This window comes from Bos indicus x Bos taurus, chromosome 10 (genome assembly GCF_003369695.1).
Source record: "Bos indicus x Bos taurus breed Angus x Brahman F1 hybrid chromosome 10, Bos_hybrid_MaternalHap_v2.0, whole genome shotgun sequence".
NCBI lineage: Eukaryota > Metazoa > Chordata > Mammalia > Artiodactyla > Bovidae > Bos > Bos indicus x Bos taurus.
The window spans coordinates 22,412,136-22,432,026 of NC_040085.1; the positions used below are offsets into that span (position 1 = coordinate 22,412,136).

Sequence of the window (19,891 nt, forward strand, 5' to 3'; positions counted from 1 at the left end):
AAGGTTTTCCAGTCATGGCTATCTAGTTTTTCAGGGAGAAGAGTAGTCCTCCAAATCCCAGTTCAAACCTGTCTTCCAGCCATAGTGTTTCCCACTATAGCCTACTGTAAACTACAATAGGGGGACTGGCCTGTAGTTGGTACACCATGGTCAGTAGCATCATGAATTTTCACTGAAAATAGCTGGACTACAAACCTGTCTTTGGATATATATGGGATTGCTAAAAAAAACCACCAGCTCCCCAGTGAGTGATACTGGGGATAAATGGGTTGAGTATGAGCAGCTCCTTGTTAGAGATGAGTACCCATTCCTTTACTGGAATACCACTGAGATGCATTCATGCAGGATGACTCTAGAAAATCATTGCCAAAGTCTTGGAATTGAACTCTTTGGAGAATTGCTCTTAGCAGGAGCCGAAGGGCATCTGGTGATGTGAGGCTTGTTCAAGGGACATATAAAGTAGGAAGAGGACCTTTTGAACAAATAGATTGCCATAAGGGCTCCCCTTGTGGCTCAGCTGGTAAAGAATTCATCTGCAATGCAGGAGACCTGGGTTCTATCCCTAGGTTGGGAAGATCCCCTGGAGAAGGGAAAGGCTACTCCAGTATTCTGGCCTGCCTCATCTCCCTTGTCCTGGAGGGAAATGGAAGCATTTTAGTCATAGGAATTTTGTCAGCATTATTTCATCTTAATGTGGTTCTTGGTAAATGAGAGGAAAGGGGGAAATCACAAAGGTGACAAGGGGGACATGTGTCTACATTATGTATCAATCCCTCTGCTCTTAAAAGGCCAGGCCACGTGAGTGTGTGTGTAATTTTTAACGTAGGTGGATCTAGCAAGCTCACTGAGACCATTTTCTTACTTAACACTTAGCCTTGGACTACTGTGTGGTTACATTTCTTTAATATCCAGAATAATGCTAGTACAATACAGGAAAGCAGCCCAGTTCCCACATCCTTTGCTGTAATTCCAGTATTTACAGGAGACAATGGTATTTTCCTAGCTGGAGATTAGGTACAGATTTCACAATGACAGAGCCAAACATCAGCATCACCCTCAAAGGACATTCACCAAAGCAACAAAGCAGAAGCCAGGATTATGGACAAAATGCTTTAACCAAAAACTGTACTGAAAACAGATTCCTTGACAAGCCATCAAATTCACACCAAGGAGAAGCAAACCACAATATTAGCAACATGGCAGCATCCAATAGGCAACTAATCAAGGCTGCACATAAGTTACCACAGACAGAGCTTTGGAGATGGGACATAAGAAGGCCTAAAATTCAAAGCTGGCCCACACCCCACCCATCCACCAGTCAGGTCCCTGTAGTTTACAGTTGGAGCTGTTCATTCTGAGGACCCCACCAGAGGCCCTATTCTAAAGAAGTCTTGCTTCCCCTAGTAGTTTAAGGCATCCTTTTTGTTTTTGTTAAGGGACATAGGTAGTCTGCATAACTGGCTGCCTCCCAAAGCTATGATGAAGGAGACCTAGGCCTCTCAATTAATTTCCCAAAAGACAAACCAAAAGTCCTAAGTTCTAGGCAATTGTGGAGTGAGAAAGATGTGCCCCCAGCAACCCTCCCCCTCTGTTCTGCGTCCTTTTGTTGGAATTAGCTTAATCTCTCTCTCTACCGTGAACAGTGAATGAGCTCAGAGCACTAACCTCTTGGAGGAATTTTCACTTTTGTCCGGAGTCAAAGCCTTAAACTAAAATAATCAACTTTTATCTAGAGCTGGTGGAACAGGTTTGCACACCCTGTTGGCATCCTGTAGACCTGGGAGCCTCTGTCTTGGAGAACTGAGCCAGTTCATTAATATTCTCTATCAAATTCTTGGCAGGCATCAACCTGCCCTTCATAAAGACTCAGCAGCTACACTGCTTCTAAGATGTTCCATCTCAGCCTTAAGTTCCTACAGGGCTGGAGAGGCCTGGGTTTCCACTTCCGTGAAGCCTTCTTGGGACTCCCTCGAAGCTCTCCTATATCCACTTACCAAATTCCCAGGACGACGAAGCCTGCTATTTTTACATCCCCTTAGCAAATGAGGCTGAAAAAGAACTGGCCCACATTAGGTGAAAAGAAGTCCAGTGATTTTTACATATGACTGCGGCTATAGTCGACAGGTTAAGTATGAGCTTCCGTCTGACAGAAGTGCTTCAACTTTAAAGTCCTTGCTGGGTGCTATATTGCTGCTTTCTTTGTGGACCGTTAATTTTATGCCCTATTGTATTGTTTTAATTTTTTGCATGTTAATTTTCAGAATTATCAAAGGAAACTCTTAGATTTGGTTTATTTATATACAGATTTCAATTAAAAATTTTCTTTTGATAATCCTGATACTTATATGTGTGTTGATCAATTTTTTTCCTTTTGGGCCACATTGCATGGCATGTGGAATGTTAGTTCCCTGACCAGGGGTCGAACCTGTGCACCCTGCAGTGCAAGTGTGGAGCCCTAACCATTAGACCGTCAGGGAATTCCCTAAGTTGATAACTTTATTTTTATATATTATTGTGGCCTACATTATTGCTTATAAAGAAAACATGCTCATTTTTAATGACCATAGCCAGCTTTGCTATGCTATGCTAAGTCACTTCAGTCGTGTCCAACTCTGTGTGACCCCGTAGACGGCAGCCACCAGGCTCCCCTGTCGCTGGGATTCTCCAGGCAAGAACACTGGAGTGGGTATAGCCAGCTTTACTGGAGCCCAACTGTATTTTTATGGGCTTCTTGTTTTGGGAAATCTAGAGATGAATGAATAAGTCAGTCATTTTTGAGCCATGATTTGAAAGATCTATTTTTTTTTTTAAACAGCCTTTCCCCTACTGTCTCTCTAGATAGCACTTCTGACTGGAAGCATCACAATGACCTGCTTGTGCCTGGGTGTGAATTGGGGGGTCTGGTTGAGGGCCTGCCCAAAAGGACTGGAAGAAGTTCAAAAGCATGGAGCAAAACCAAATTTGTTTTGCGCATTTTGCCTCAGGTTTGCCTTGTGAAGAAATGAGAATGTAAGGTTTCTGAAAACCATTTTGAGAACCGTGATTAAATAGACTGGAGAAGGTCTTTACCCAGTAAAGGGCTTTCACACAATGAATCTTCCTAAGGAGGAGCCTCAGTAAATGGGTTCAAAAGGGCACAAAGTAGAATAGATAGTATTTGTTTGTGTAAAAGGAAAAACTTCCAATTGGTAAAAGCAAAATAATTGACTGTATAGACCTGGTGATCTTTATTAGCAGAATAGAGGCCGCTCTGTAGGACTGGGTGTGATGGGGTTCCAGTGTCCTTCCAGACCCGAGACTCTGAGGGGAAGGGTGGTTCTGTGGGGACCAGCCTGGCCTCCGTGGGTACCAGGAAGTGGCATCAGTTGTGAAAGGGAGGAGCAAGAGCTTCGCTCAGATGTAGGAACAGGAAGACACACCACGGTACAGAACACATAATAGCAGCATAATAAATACGGAACAGTTTAAAAAGGAATAGAGTCCTAGAAACCAGCTGAATAGCGCTCTTGTCAACAGGTGACACTGACTTCATCCTCCCAGTTTCCGCTGAGATGAGACAACTGCATAGACACAAACGTCCTGCACGAACTCTGTGACTAGGTTTCCATTCTCGCTGTCCCTGCAGAAGGTTAGACAGGAGCTCCCTCGGCCATGGGTCACTGGGACCCAGGGTGCTTCCTCCTGGAAGGGGCGTGAGTTTGTCTATCTACTTCAGTGGCAAGCTCCATTGGCATCAGACACTCTTGTCCTGGTCATACAAGGATCATTCAGTATGGCAGCGATTGTGGCAGCTGTGACTCCTTCCTTCTGACAGTAGACCTTGATCCTTTACAAAGTTCTCAGGGACTCAAAAGGACAGATGTCTTTTTGGAAAGTAAACCAGAATCAGCTTGCCCATCCTCGATAGTGGTTATTCTTTGAGGGGAGTTGTTACTTTTCAGGGGAGCTTACTGTTCCCCTGCCAGTACAACTTCTCTTCCACTTTTTTCTTTTTCCATCGGCAGAACAGCAGCATCTTAAAGGTCTTCCTGAAGGTTCTGTTGCAGAGGGCATAGCAAATGGGGTTGACAGTGCTATTGACATAGCATAACCAGTAGCCCAGGTGCCACAGGGTGACTGGGACACACTTGTCGCAGAAGGTGGAAACCAGGACCATGATGTTGTAAGGAGTCCAAGTGATGATGAAAGCCAGGAGAATTGCACTCAGGGTCTGGGCGGCTTTCCTCTCTTTGACGAGAACCATCCTCTTTCGTTTGGTCATCTGATGGCTGAGGTTGGGATCGAGGCCTTTTGTTGAGGGGTCCTTGGACACTGGGAAGGAACACGGCATGATTTTTACCTTGCGGCATCCGTTGTTGGTGTCATGGGTCCCCTCAGCTTTTACCACCAGTCGGAACTTGTAGGCCACCCACTTCTGACTCTTGGGCCCATGAGCAGAAGCTGGAGACAGGAAGTATTTTGGGGTGTCATAGTCATTTTTTTCACTTTGAGCATTCACAAAAGCCTGCTTGGTCTCTTCAGCACTTAACTCTTCCCTTGGGCTTTCCTTGGCCTGACTCTTGTAAACCACTTGAAAGACAGGATCAGTGGTGGGCTTGTCCTCGTCTTCTGAGGAGGGGTAGCTGCTGCAGGTGGTTAGCTGCTCGGCTTTGGCCCACTCGGTGCTCGGGCCGGTGGCTTGGGATGGCTTCCCAGTGATGGAGGTGCTCCTGCGGGAGGATGACCAGGAGGACTGGTTCCTTTCCCTCTGGGTCAGGGTGGGCCAGGGGCAGCTGAAGCAGGACCTGAGCAGAGCCTGGTGGGCTGACTTTCTCTTCTCAGCTTCAGCCACGGAGTCTGAGCCCTGGAGGTCAGCCAGGTCCTTGGTTCGCTTCTCCGTTTCCCGGTAGATGCGGCAGTAGAGGATCGTCATGACAGAAACAGGGATGTAGAAGGCGGCAATGGCAGTGCCGAAAGTGATGGTGGGCTCAGAGAGGAACTGGATCTGGCACTCATCTGGAGGTACCGTCCGCTCCCCAACCAAGTACTGCCAGCAGAGGATCGCGGGTGCCCAGAGGATGAAAGAGATCAGCCAGGCCAAGCCAATCATGATGCCAGCCCTCTTTGGGGTACGCTTGGCCCGGTACGTGAGGGGCCTTGTGATCGAAAAATAACGGTCAAAACTAATCACCAGAAGGTTCATGACAGAAGCATTGCTGGCCACATAGTCCAGCGCAAGCCAAAGGTCACAAGCCACACTCCCGAGAGCCCACCGTCCCATGAGGATGTACGTAGTGTACAGGTTCATGGAGAAGATCCCAATGATGAGATCTGCACAGGCTAAGCTGAGCAGGTAATAGTTGTTAACTGTCTTCAGCTGGCTGTTGACCTTGAAGGAGATCATGACGAAGACATTGCCCACGATGGTGATCAGACTCACCACGGCCGTGACAGCTGCAATGGTGATGACCTCCCACAGCCCATGGCGTTCCAAAGGCTGGTGGCTCACTGGGGTGCTGTTGACGGTAGATGCATTGTGGTAAGGTTCCCCTTCCATCCTGGTACAAGAGTCTACATCAGAAGTCTTAGGTTCTAGACAGTTCTCTTTTCTATCTCACCTCTTCTGGTCAGCATCTAGAAGAGAGGGAAATTCATTAGTTCCACTCACCAGCATGAATTTCTTTTCCACTCATTGTTTATAATTTCCAACAGGACATTAAATGTGGTCCCACACCTATTGACAGCAAGATGCTGAAATCTCTAAAATTTTAATGACACTTTTTATAGGTGTCTCCTCCCTTTGCTTTTTATAATTACCAATGCCTGAGAGCCTTTCTTGTACATGAGGCCCTCTTGTGGTTCCAACTGGCAATTTAAAAAAACAGTAAGATGACAAGGGCAATCAGAATGGGAACAAAAAGGAATTGAATTGTTAGAAGGCAGTAAAGAGGGGAAAACGGGTGATGTTAAGTTACCTTAGACTATGGCCTTACTTTTTTGAGGGAAGACCCTCTGTTTTTCTAAGCTCTGGTGGTAAGGTACCTATTTTTTCATGCACTTGGGAAAAAGACAGGTTGTATCTACTTTATAAGTCCAATTATTAAACATTGAGTTTAATTATAAATTCAGTTATTAAACATTATTCACTGTTGTTAACCAAGGCTGTATTATACCACTTCTCCCTGATTTAATGCACAAACTCCCCATGTATACCCAGTTTTCATCTAAAAGGTTCAAAAGTTGCCTCATTGGCTAAAGATGATGATCCCCCCTCTTCCATTTTGGAGCTGTTTGCAATGTCACAAATTGTTTTAAATTATCTTTTTTTTCTGATTATAAAGTAATACGTTCCTTGTAAAAGTTCAAGCAATGTAAAAATGTATAACTTGGAAAGCAAAAGTTTCTTCTAATGTTATCTTGCCAGGGTAATCAATGCTAACAGCATGTATTTTGACAGCTTTTCTCCCATTCTAAGGGTTGTCTTCTTTGTTTTATTTAAGGTTTCCTTTGCTGTGCAAAAGCTTTTAAGTTTAATTAGGTCCCATTTACTTTTTGTTTTTATTTTCATTACTCTAGTAGGTGGATCATAAAAGATCTTGCTGTGATTTATGTCAAAGAGTGTTCTATGTATTCCTCTAAGAGTTTTATAGTGTCTGATCTTATATTTAGGTTTTTAATCCATTTATCCATTTTGTGTTTATTTTTGTGTATGGTCTTAGAGAGTGTTCTAATTTAATTCTTTTACATGTAGCTGTCCAGTTTTCCCAGTACCAGTTATTAAAGAGACAGTCTTTTCTTTATTATATGTGTTATTTGCTTCCTTCGTCATAGATTAGGTGACCATAGCTGCATGGGTTTATCTCTGAGATTTCTATGCTGTTCCATTGATCTGTATTTCCATTTTTGTGCCAGTACCATACTGTCTTGATTTCTGTAGCTTTGTAGTAGAGTGTGAAGTCAGGGAGCCTGATTACTCCAGCTTCATTTTTCTTTCTCAGGATTGCTTTGACTATTCAGGGCCTTTTGTGTTTTCATGCTGAATCAGTAGATTTCAAGTAAAGCAGATTGTCCTCCATAACTGATGACTGGATGATTCCAGTCAGTTGAAATCTTTAAGGGAAAAGGCTGAGAAGAAAGAATTCTGCTTCCAGATTGCCTTCAGAGTCAATTCTACAGCATTAACTCCTGCTGGATTTCCAGCCTACTGGCCTGCACTGCACATTTCAGACTTGTTAGCTCCCTTGGTTCTTAAAAATTCCTCAAAAAGTTCCCCGCGCCCTCACCCGCCCCCCCCCCCCCACAGATAAATGGAATAAGCACTTTGATAAATGGAAAAAAATAGTGACCCTTAGGGCTTCCCAGGTGGCTTAATGGTAAAAAGTCTTCTTACCAATGCAGGAAACGTGGGTTTGATCCCTGGGTGGGGAAGATCCTCTGAAGAAGGAAATGGCAACCAATTTCATTATTCTTGCCTGGGAAATCCCATGGACATGGGAATCTGGTGGGGCTGTAGTCCATGAGGTCGCAAGAGAGTCATACACAGCTTAGCAATTAAACAGCAACACTAAGAGTCCTTACCTCATAGGATTGTTTTAAAGATTAAACAAAATAATCCAGGTTAGGTGCTTTGCATAGAGACTGACATAGGAAAATGCTCATTACAAGGTAGCAATCCGGCAAGAAGGACGTCAAAAATGACTCTTCCTACTGTGAGTATGGGTCTGAGGCATGGTCCATTAGGGATAAGGTGGAATAAAATGATGAGGCCATATTTCTGCAACCTTGAGCCAGCCATTTCAGATGCTTCATGGTATTGATGATATTCTCCCCTTCAGTTACTAGAGTTGGTGCCCTACCTCTGGGGGCAGAACAAATTGTTTCCAACCACTCAAGCCAAGTAGCCTACTGCTGCTGCTGCTGCTAAGTCATGTCAGTCGTGTCCAACTCTGTGTGACCCCATAGATGGCAGCCCACCAGGCTCCCGTCCCTGGGATTCTCCAGGCAAGAATACTGGAATGGGTTGCCATTTCCTTCTCCAGTGCATGAAAGTGAAAAGTGAAGGTGAAGTCTCTCAGTCATGTCCAACTCATCACGACCCCATGGACTGTAGCCTACCAGGCTCCTCCATCCATGGGATTTCCCAAGCAAGAGTACTGGAGTGGGTTGCCGTTGCCTTCTCCGAAGTAGCCTACAGTCCTCCTCAAAGTCTGCTCATTGGAATAAGACCACCTTAAGATTCTTGATTGAAAAAAGTATTTCCATAGTCTGGTAAGTTGTGGAAATGCCATCTAAAAGCTCTCAGAGACTCAGAAGACACAGGAGCCCAGTGAAGGCTGAGAGGTCCTGAGGTCAAGACACTCCTGAATTTGTTTTAACCCAGAGGTGACTTAGCATATCTAACATTTTTCAGTGGAACAGCAGTTAGTATCTTGTGTAATCCCACAAGATGGATCACACTTGGGAAATGCAGTGTAGTGGGAAACATACTGAACTAGGAGGGTGGAGATCTGAGTTCTCATTTCAGCTAAAATCTTGTGATTTGAGACAAATCTCTGGGCCCGTTTCCTTACATATAAAATTAAGAGGTTGGCACTGGTGATTTATTCTTTTAAGTGAGTTCAGGCTTTTCTTATAGACTCACAATGGAAAACACTGGATGTTGTATTAATTTTCGACCTTAACTTTCCTCTATTTTCAGTCAGGGAAATAGTTATTTAACTGCTCTATAATATGGTGAAAGCAGCTCTTTTCTATTAAACAGACATAATAATATTTGTAAAAGAGTACAACAATATCTGCTGTATCCACCTTACAGGTTGTTTTGAGGACTCCCAAATCAGATTATGTAGGGCTACCACCAGGTCCTATTCTAGTGGCAGTTTGGGGTTTTAATTATTACAAAATGAAGAGTTAGTCTAGGTAAGTGGATCTTACCCTAAGCCATGTACTAGGATAATCTAGGAGCTTTTTAAAAATACTAATGTCTGGGGTTCCCCCCAAGACCTGTTAACTCAAAATCTAAATATGTGAAGAGACATGGGTCCATGTTGCTGTGAAATTACTTGGGTGAGTCTCATGTGGAGCCAGGGTGGAAAGCCAGTGCCCTCTCTAGATCCGTGCCATTCAAGGTGAGCACATTCGATCTGAAAGATCCCCAGGACCAGAACAGAATCAGTGCTTCTCAAAATGCTCATGAATTACCTGGGGAGAGGGGTCTTGTTAAATTGAAGAAGGGTGGAGCTTGCAATTCCACATTTCTAGAAACCTCTTAATGCTGCTGATCTAGGAACTGTTCATAGCAAGGCTGAGGTTAATTTCTGAACTTCCTAGAAAAGGGGAACCATAGCTTACAATGTGCTGCTGAAATTGGAATTTTCCAACTGAAATGTCCAGTAACAATTCAGATCCCCCCTCTGCCTTCCGAGTTATTTTTACTGCTCCTGTTTGAAATTAACACATATTTCCTCTCCACCTTAAGTTCCCTCTATTCTTTCATTTTTTCCCACTGCTTCACTTTTGGGAGAATGATTCCCCCCATGCCCACCCCAATTCCTAAGCTGCTGGGAATGTACAGATCTTTCCACAAACAAGGTCATTTGGGACATGAAGTACGTTCCATGACTGAAAGATTGATTTCTTTTTGTTACAATAGCTGGATGATAGTTGAGGGTGAAAACCGACTTTAAGGCATCATAGTATTCTACAATAAGCTTTTTGAATCATTGAAAGGTTTTTGACTGAAAAATTATATTTATGGAGGGGTGAATCTTAAATTTGTGTGTGTGTGTGTGTGTGTGTGTGTGTGTGTAAGTGTTTATAGTGGGGGTGAGATTTCTTTTGAGTTATTTGGTTGAGTTGCGTGTGTGCTCAGTCTCTGGGTCATGTCCTACTCTTTGTGACCCCGTGGACTGTAGCCCACCAGGCTCCTCTGTCTGTGGGATTTTTCTGTTAAGAGTTCTGGAGTGGATTGCCATTTCCTCCTCCTGGGGACCTTCCTGACCCAGGGATTGAACTTGAGTCTCTTGCATTGCAGGTGAATTCTTTACCTCTGAGCCACTGTGGAAGCCTTCTTATTTATTCAAAGTTTAAAAGTTACCATTTTTCACCATAGTGTTGAGAGTATGTTTATTTCTAGGGTGCCTGAATCAACAGAGAGCAGATAATCATCCCTGGTTTATTTTCCACTACTGAACAGAAAACAAGAATCTCGGAGAAATAAAAGTGTTCTTGTTCCTGACCTTGGTAGATTGCTTCTTGCTTCTTTGTTGTCAACAAATGAAGTAAGACAGCATAAAAACAAAAAAGGTAACACTGTACCAAATGAATTTCTCTCCTTGTGGAGTAGCCTTGATGACTTCTGGGGCTTTGCTTTTCTGAAGTACCTCTTCTCTGAGAAGCTTTACGCCTGAACCACTCCTCACTATTTCTATAACAACCACAGTGGAAAACTTCAGTAGCATCTACAGTCCAGTGATGTCAGGACACACCATCACCAGCTCATGCTGTTGTATAGAGTATTCAGATGCTGCTTCCCCCTCCCTCCTTTTCAAAGATAAATCATAGAAAGTAAGTGTAAATACATGATACCTGCCATCAAGTTAGATATCAGAAAGAGCTTCCAATTTCCAATGACGACATGCGTGACTAAGGGAGGTTCTGGCCTTGTCGTTTTGGTTTCTTCTGTCAGGTAAGTTCTATCCAACTCTTGATAGAATAGAATGCTGTCCAAAAGTGTACAGTGATTAAGAAAGGGCTTGTCGGCCACTCTTGCCTTCTGAGACAGACCGCATTCTGCCTGTGGAATGTGTATCTCTCTAAATAAATCTGTTTTCATTAAAAAAAAAAAAAAACTCTTAGTGTTGCTGAAGCAATAATATCTGAAGCAGAATTTTAATCTGATATGTTTTAAAAAACATGTTCTGTGTTTACCACTGGGCTACAAGCCATGGGGTATATAAGAGCTCTACAATAGTTCTTGAACTGAAGGAGTTAAACTTTTACAATTCTAAGAAAAAGAGGACATAAGAATTGTCGAGCCTTTATAGTTATGTGACAGAAAAGTCTATTACTGAGGTCTTCAAATGATTGTATTTTCATTGTATCTGGAAAACAGAGGTGGGATTGCTTTACATGAAGACATAAACTGGAGTCCTTCAATGCATGTGCTGTGACCCTCAGGGCTTGGAGTTGCCTAGGTGGGTTGCCTTCTGTTCAGATCAGTCTTGTCTCATCCCACAGTACTGGGCAGGTGTTATCTTTTTATGTGTGCCAGGACATGGGCAAGTCTGGGCAGTACTGCCACTATACCCAGCTGTGGATGTGACTGGTGATAGAAACAAGGTCCGATGCTGTAAAGAGCAATATTGCATAGGAACCTGGAATGTCAGGTCCCTGAATCAAGGCAAATTGGAAGTGGTCAAACAAAAGATGGCAAGAGTGAATGTTGACATTCTAGGAATCAGTGAACTGAAATGGACTGGAATGGGTGAATTTAACTCAGATGACCATTATATCTACTACTGCGGGCAGGAATCCCTCAGAAGAAATGGAGTAGCCATCTTGGTCAACAAAAGAGTCCGAAATGCAGTACTTGGATGCAATCTCAAAAACGATAGAATGACCTCTGTTCATTTCCAAGGCAAACCATTCGATATCACAGTAATCCAAGTCTATGCCCCAACCAGTAACGCTGAAGAAGCTGAAGTTGAACAGTTCTATGAAGACCTATGAAACCTTTTAGAACTAACACCCAAAAAAGATGTCCTTTTCATTATAAGGGACTGGAATGCAAAAGTAGGAAGTCAAGAAACACCTGGAGTAACAGGCAAATTTGGCCTTGGAATATGGAATGAAGCAGGGCAAAGACTAATAGAGTTTTGCCAAGAAAATGCACTGGTCATAGCAAACACCCTCTTCCAACAACACAAGAGAAGACCCTACACATGGACATCACCAGATGGTCAACACCGATACCAGATTGATTATATTTTTTGCAGCCAAAGATAGAGAAGCTCTATACAGTCAACAAAAACAAGACCAGGAGCTGACTGTGGCTCAGATCATGAACTCCTTATTGCCAAATTCAGACTTAAATTGAAGAAAGGAGGGAATACCACTAGACCATTCAGGTATGACCTAAATCAAATCCCTTATGATTATACAGTGGAATTGAGAAATAGATTTAAGGGCCTAGATCTGATAGATAGAGTGCCTGATGAATTATGGAATGAGGTTCGTGACATTGTTCAGGAGACAGGGATCAAGACCATCCCCATGGAAAAGAAATGCAAAAAAGCAAAATGGCTGTCTGGGGAGGCCTTACAAATAGCTGGGAAAAGAAGAGAAGCGAAAAGCAAAGGAGAAAAGGAAAGATATAAATATCTGAATGCAGAGTTCCAAAGAGTAACAAGAAGAGATAGGAAAGCCTTCCTCAGCAATCAATGCAAAGAAAGAGAGAAAAACAACAGAATGGGAAAGATTAGGGATCTCTTCAAGAAAATTAGAGATACCAAGGGAACATTTCATGCAAAGATGGGCTCGATAAAGGACAGAAATGGTATGGACCTAACAGAAGCAGAAGATACCAAGAAGAGGTGGCAAGAATACACAGAAGAACTGTACAAAAAAGATCTTCATGACCCAGATAATCACGATGGTATGATCACTGACCTAGAGCCAGACATCCTGGAATGTGAAGTCAAGTAGGCCTTAGAAAGCATCACTACGAACAAAGCTAGTGGAGGTGATGGAATTCCAGTTGAGCTATTTCAAATCCTGAAAGATGATGCTGTGAAAGTGCTGCACTCAATATGCCAGCAAATGTGGAAAACTCAGCAGTGGCCACAAGACTGGAAAAGGTCAGTTTTCATTCCAATCCCAAAGAAAGGCAATGTCAAAGAATGCTCAAACTACCGCACAATTGCACTCATCTCACAGGCTAGTACAGTAATGCTCAAAATTCTCCAAGCCAGGCTTCAGCAAAATGTGAACCGTGAAATTCCTGATGTTCAAGCTGGTTTTAGAAAAGGCAGAGGAAACAGAGATCAAATTGCCAACATCTGCTGGATCATGTACAAAGCAAGAGAGTTCCAGAAAAACATCTATTTCTGCTTTCTTGACTATGCCAAAGCCTTTGACTGTGTGGATCACAATAAACTGTGGGAAATTCTTCAAGAGATGGGAATACCAGACCACCTGACCTGCCTCTTGAGAAATCTGTATGCAGGTCAGGAAGCAACAGTTAGAACTGGACATGGAACAACAGACTGGTTCCAAATAGGAAAAGGAGTATGTCAAGGCTGTATATTGTCACCCTGCTTATTTAACTTATATGCAGAGTACATCATGAGAAACACTGGGCTGGAAGAAGCACAAGCTGGAATCAAGATTGCCAGGAGAAATATCAATAACCTCAGATATGCAGATGACACTACCCGTATGGCAGAAAGTGAAGAGGAACTCAAAAGCCTCTTGATGAAAGTGAAAGAGGAGAGTGAAAAAGTTGGCTTAAAGCTCAACATTCAGAAAACGAAGATCATGGCATCTGGTCCCACCACTTCATGGGAAATAGATGGGGAAACAGTGTCAGACTTTCTTTTTTTGGGCTCCAAAATCACTGCAGATGGTGATTGCAGCCATGAAATTAAAAGACGCTTATCCTTGGAAGGAAAGTTATGACCAACTTAGATAGCATATTCAAAAGCAGAGACATTACTTTGCCAACAAAGGTCCGTCTAGTCAAGGCTATGATTTCTCCAGTGGTCATGTATGGATGTGAGAGTTGGACTGTGAAGAAGGCTGAGCGCTGAAGAATTGATGCTTTTGAACTGTGGTGTTGGAGAAGACTCTTGAGAGTCCCTTGGACTGCAAGGAGATCCAACCAGTCCATTCTGAAGGAGATCAGCCCTGGGATTTCTTTGGAGGGAATGATGCTAAAGCTGAAACTCCAGTTCTTTGGCCACCTCATGCGAGGAGTTGACTCATTGGAAAAGACTCTGATGCTGGGAGGGATTGGGGGCGGGAGGAGAAGGGGACGACAGAGGATGAGATGGCTGGATGGCATCACTAACTCGATGGACGTGAGTCTGGGTGAACTCCGGGAGTTGGTGATGGACAGGGAGGCCTGGCGTGCTGCGATTCATGGTGTCACAAAGAGTCCGACACGACTGAGCGACTGAACTGAACTGAACTGGAAGTTCAGACGCTCTGACTGTACTGTCCAAGTCTTCTTAACAGGCTTTGAGATGTGCCTTATATATGCATCTTTGAATTCCCCATCCTGGTGTGTTCTGGAAGCAGCAAGAGAATGTTTCAAGGAGTCGGAGTGATCAACTGCATCAAATGAAACTGATAAATCAAGAAAGATTTTCAAAAGGGAAGGGATATATGTATATCTATGGCTGATTCATGTTGAGGTTTGACAGAAAACAAGAAAATTCTGTAAAGCAATTATCCTTCAATAAAAAAAATAAATTAAAAAAAAAGAAAGATTAAGGCTGAAACCTACTGGATCTAGTTACATGGAGATCATAAATCACGTTGGTCAAGTGGTGGGCATGAGAGCCTTGTGTAGTGAATTAGAGGCTGAATGGGAGAAGAAATAAGAGAGCCGTAGATGACTCTTCTGAGGAGCTTTGCTTTAGAAAGGAGTAGAGAACTGGGGCAGAAGCTGGACTAGAATGCAGGGACAAGAGTTGTTTTTTTATTTTTTTAAGAATGGTGGAAATATAGCATTTTTGCAGCCTACTGTGAGTAACTGTTTTATCAGTTAGCAACTATCCGATGTTGCTGGAGAGATGTCCTCCAGTAGGTGAGCAGGGAGAGCAGCCAGTACAATAGTAGAGGAATTGGCCTTGCACTGGAGCTGAGGCCCATTTGGAGAACAGGAGAGGAGGTAGGGATTTGTGGTGATGGCAGTGGTGGAAAGTCTTTTCTGATTGCTTCTATTTCTCTGTGATATAGAAAGCAAGAACAGCAGCTGGGAATGAGGATGGAGGGAGAGAGGAGAAGGGATCAGGTTATGAATTCTGTGTGTTGAGAGTTTGTTCTGTTGATTTTGGGGAGTTCTTTACCCCCAATTCCATTCAAAGCCAAAGCAACATTGTGAGCTGACAGAGAGTTCGCTTGCCTTCATCTTCACTGGGTTATAGGCTGGATCCTGGCCTGAAAGGCTGGCTCCTGCCAGACTCCCTTCCCCTGCAGCCTGAGGGCAACCCTCAATAGTGGATGCTGCTGTTCAAAACACAAAGTAAATAAAAGGACTTCTTTTTGAGAGATCTTATCAGTGTTTTCCAGTTTGCATTGTTCATGGACTATGCATCAGAAGTCGACTAAACTGTAGAAAATCTGCCTGCCTGCAGAGAGAAGAATCAGGAACTGCTTTTTTTCCCCCAGAAAAGTTATATCAATATTTGCAAGGGGAGAGGGACGTTAAAAAATCCTATCATAATATGTGCTTTCATTAGACAATGAGCACTTATGAAATCCATGGTCTTGGACTAGGAATTAGGAGGCTTTCTTGTGATATTTAAATGCCCAATTCTACCTTGAGACAGTGGTTCTCAAACTTGGGCATTCATCACAGTCACCTGATGAGGGGTTTGTTAAAGCCTTGACGGCTAGGCCACATCCCCACATTTCTGATTCTGGGCTAAAGCCTGAGAATTTGCATTTCTCTTTTCTTTTTCATTTTTTGGCTGTGCTAGATCTTCACTGCTCAGCGTGGGCTTTCTCTGGCCGTGGTGAGCGGGGCTACTTTCTAGTTGTGGAGCACTGGCTTCTCATTGCAGTGGCTTCCTTTGTCGTGGAGCACAGACTCTGGGCGTGCGGGCTTCAGTGGTTGCAGCTCTCGGGCTTTAGAGCACAGGCTCAGTAGTTGTGGTGCGTGGGCTTAGTTGCCCCTTGGCGTGTGGAATCTTCCTGGAGCAGGGATCGATCCCATGTTCCCTGCATTGGCAGGTAGATTCTTAACCATTGGATCACCAGGCAAGTCCAAAATTTGCATTTCTAAGTTCCCAGGTGACTCTATGCTGCTTGCCCTCATTTTGAGAACTCTTGCCTTAAGGAATTGACATCATAGGTCATATATATGTAAAAATATACCAAAGAGTGGTTTATTTTCTTAAGGATTCACCTATGTGATTTAGGACTTTGCTTTTGTATCTCATGAATACTACCTAAGGGAAAACTGAATTTTTTATTCATGCAGTGGCATATATTTAAAATCAGGACTATCAAGTCAAAGCAATAGCAGAAAATCCTCCTTCCCTTCTTCCCTTTGTTATTTATAAAACTAAAAGATCTCTATTTTTTTTTTAATGCAATGTAGTAAGTGACAGACACTTTTTCGATGGGATCATAATCAGATGAGAATACACTCAACATCCTGGTTAAAAGAATTTCTACTAGTGGTGTCCTCTAATTAGGTATTAGCAGGAGACCCCTGAATTCTCCATATCCTAAACACTCTTGGTTTAATTGAAAAGACCCTTGAACTGATAGATGGGGAGGGCAAAGTAATGTAGTTTCTGCACTTCTGATGGCATCTGAAGTATAGACTGAAGAACACAGATTCTGAAACCAGACTGATCAGGTATGAATCTCAATTTTGTCACTCATTAGCTTGAGCAAATGATTGAACTCCTTTGTGACTCAGTTTTCTTATCTGTAAAGTAGGAAAAGTAGTATTTCTATTATTCATAGAAATATTAATGAAGATTAAATTTAGCCTGTGTAAAGTGTTTGGAGTTTTGCCAGGGACAAAATAAATGTTAGCTCTTAACTATCCACAAATAAAGTCTCTCCATGTCCTAATGAGGTCGGCTTAATGTAAAACCCACTGATCTTTTCAACCTCATAATTTTGGAGGTGTCTAGAATGACAGTCATATAGTTAAATCAATTTGTGCTAGCGATTCTCAACCAGGGTGATTTTGTCCCATGGGACAAATGTCTGGAGACAGTTTTGGTTGCCATAAGTTGGGGGAGGGAGGGTTGCCAGTGGGTAGCACCTAGTGGGTAGAGGCTGGGGATGCTGTTAGAAATTCTACAATGCACAAGACAAGCCACCACCACACACAAAATTATCCAGCCCTAAATGTGCCAAAGTTGAGAAGCCCCGATTTGTGCTGTCTGGTGTGAGATTAATTATGTGGCTCTTCATCTTAGGGAGAGCCTGAGCCTGTGGCATGCTGATAAATATTTAACTATCTGTTTCCACTCCCACTTTCAAAAGTCCCAATTTTGCCAGTTTCTGTGGTATAAAAATTCCCACTGTAGGGCTTCCCTAGTGACTCACTGGTAAAGAACCTGCCTGCCAATGCAGGAGACATGGGTTCAATCCCTGTCCTGGAAGATCCCACATGCCCTGGAGTAAGTAAGCCCATGAGCCACAACTACTTGAGCTTGAACTCTAGAGCCTGAGCTCCACAAGAGAATCCACCATAGTGAGAAGCCCGCGTATCATAGCTAGAGAGGAGCCCCCGCTCGTAGCAACTACAGAAAAGCCTACACAGCAAACGAAAACCCAGCACAGCCAAAAATAAATAATTAAAAAAAAATTCCCACTGTAACTGGTTTCAAGCAGCCAACTTTCTGTAGAATTAGGAAGACATAATGTACCAAACCATTATAGCTCCTGGCCACACAGAGGATGAGAGCCCAGGTTGTCCAGCGGATTCTTCTGTTAGTTCCTTTATGGGGTGAAAAGAAAAGCATAAAATTCTTGCTACTATTCCCATCTGCCTGTTTGGTGTTTCTCTAGGGGTGGGAGTGTGAATTTGAGAGTTTAGCATAAGAATGAATAACTTAATTCTGAGTGCCGCTGACAGTCTTAATTTCACAAATAAAGACAAGGTTAAAAAAAGAGAGAAAAATAGGATAGGGTGGGGATAAAGGGAAAAGACCAGAGAAGAGTAGAGAGGGAAAAGAAAGAAAAATTGATGTATTGGGTGAGAAGTAATAGTGTCTATTGACAAAAATGTTATTATTAAGACAAAGAAGTAACAAAGAAAAATGCAGAGTATAATGTTTAAAAAATAATATTATCCTGACACATCTCCTCTCATAACCCTGTATTTCCTCTGTTGACTAATGGCATCATGAACTCCCTGGTCACTCAAACAGGAAACCTAGGTATCACCCCTAACTTCTTACCCTGACCTCCCACTTAGAAATGGACAAGAAGCCCATCAGTTCTCCCATCTAAATGTCTGGTTATTTTCTTTCTTAGCTCTCAACTTAATTTAGGCCCTAATTATCTGTCACTTGGACTCTTCCAGTTGTTTCCTAAGGACTGCCTAGAATTCTGATTGTCCTGTATGGAATGGTTTTCTGAGTATGAAAGTGAAAGTTAGTAGCTCAGTTGTGTCTGACTCTTTGTGATCCCATGGACAGTAGCCCACCAGGCTCCTCTGTCCATGGAACTGTCCAGGCAAGAATACTGGAGTGGGTTGCCATTTCCTTCTTCAGGGGATCTTTCCAACCCAGGGATTGAACTCTGGGTCTCCAGCATTGCAGACGGATTTTTTACTGTTTGAGCCATAGTGGTTAGTTAACAGCATACAGTCTGAAGTCAGACAGCTCTGGGTTCCAATCATTCCATTACTAGCTGTGGAATCAATCCATTAGCTCTGTGATCTTGGAAGTTAATTCACATCTCTGTGTTAGATTCCTCATCTGTTAAACATGGATAACACAAGTAGTACCTAATGGGGCTTGCCAGGTGGTGGTAAAGAACCCACCTGCCTATGCAGGAGACATAAGAGATGTGGGTTCAATCCCTGGGTTGGGAAGATCCCTGGAAGAGGGCATGACAACCCACTCCAGTATTCTTGCCTGGAGAATCCCATGGGCTACAGTCCACAGGGTCGCAAAGAGTCAGACCCAGCTAAAGCGACATAGCACGCATGCTGTAGTACCTCATAAGGCTGCTGTGAGGTTTATAGGAAGTGCTATATGGGAAGTATCAATACTTAGAACTATGCTCTGTATTACTTTAAGATTGTGTTTCTCTCCAGTTTACAATCCTTCAGTAGTTCCCTATTTCCATTTATCAACAAGGCAAACTCCTGCTCAACCATCAGGCCTTGGCTCCTGGGTCTGTTTCTCAGGTAGCCCTGGAAAACTCACTTATTTAGGCAGTGTAACTTTTCTTCCTTCCGGCCTTCACCTTGAACCTCTCACTGTACTCAGTGCAATGGTGCAGTCCTCCCTCTACAGAGTTATTATCTTCCTTATGGGAAGTGAGCCACTGGAGAACAAGGACTGTGGCTTTTTTCTTCAAAAAAAAAAAAAAAAAATCTTCAAGCATTGTGCCTAACACAGAGTAGATAATTAGAAGCAATGAGTAGTGTTAACTGTATATGAATGTGAAAAAGGGTAAGAAAGGATTGGGAAGAAAACATGTTTTGCGACACCGATTGTTTGAGGGATGCTGTAAACCCTTCTCTGTATTATTTTTATGTGGTTTCTGTAATAGAAAGTTTAAAATGGCTCCCATGTATCCATATAACCAATTGCCCTTTTCCTCCTTAGTTAAGAGTGGATCCATAAAATGGACTACCGCTTAGCAAGAAGAAGGAACAAAATATTAAATCACAAAACATGGGTGAACCCCCAAAACTTTCTGCTAAATAAGTGACATGACACACACACATGAACAGACTGAGCTTGCCTGAGTTAGGTTGTTCGTTCCACCACTACCATAGTCGTGTCCTATCAGACAAGTGGTTTACTTTCTCTAGGGATATTTCCTTATCTGTAAAATAGGATGACAGTAGTACCTACCACATAGGGCTGATAAGAGAATTTAACGCTCATGCACTCAGTAAGTGTGAGCTAAAGGAGTCACTTCCAGAAAAATTCTTTTGAGGTCCTGTCTCTCTACTCCCAGTGGCTTGTTGCAGCCTCCGCCT

The 19,891-nt window shown here is 43.0% G+C and overlaps 1 protein-coding gene across 1 annotated transcript in view; it reads right to left on the minus strand.

Annotated features, from left to right (window-relative positions):
- Window positions 1–881: 881 nt before the first annotated feature.
- The window catches only part of CHRM5 (cholinergic receptor muscarinic 5), an 88,557-nt gene continuing 69,547 nt past the window's right edge, over window positions 882–19,891 (minus strand). The window contains exon 2 of the mRNA XM_027553459.1: window positions 882–5,613. Coding sequence (XP_027409260.1) covers window positions 3,938–5,536 — 1,599 coding nt within the window. The 5' untranslated portion in view covers window positions 5,537–5,613 and the 3' untranslated portion in view covers window positions 882–3,937. The remainder of the gene's footprint in view (window positions 5,614–19,891) is intronic.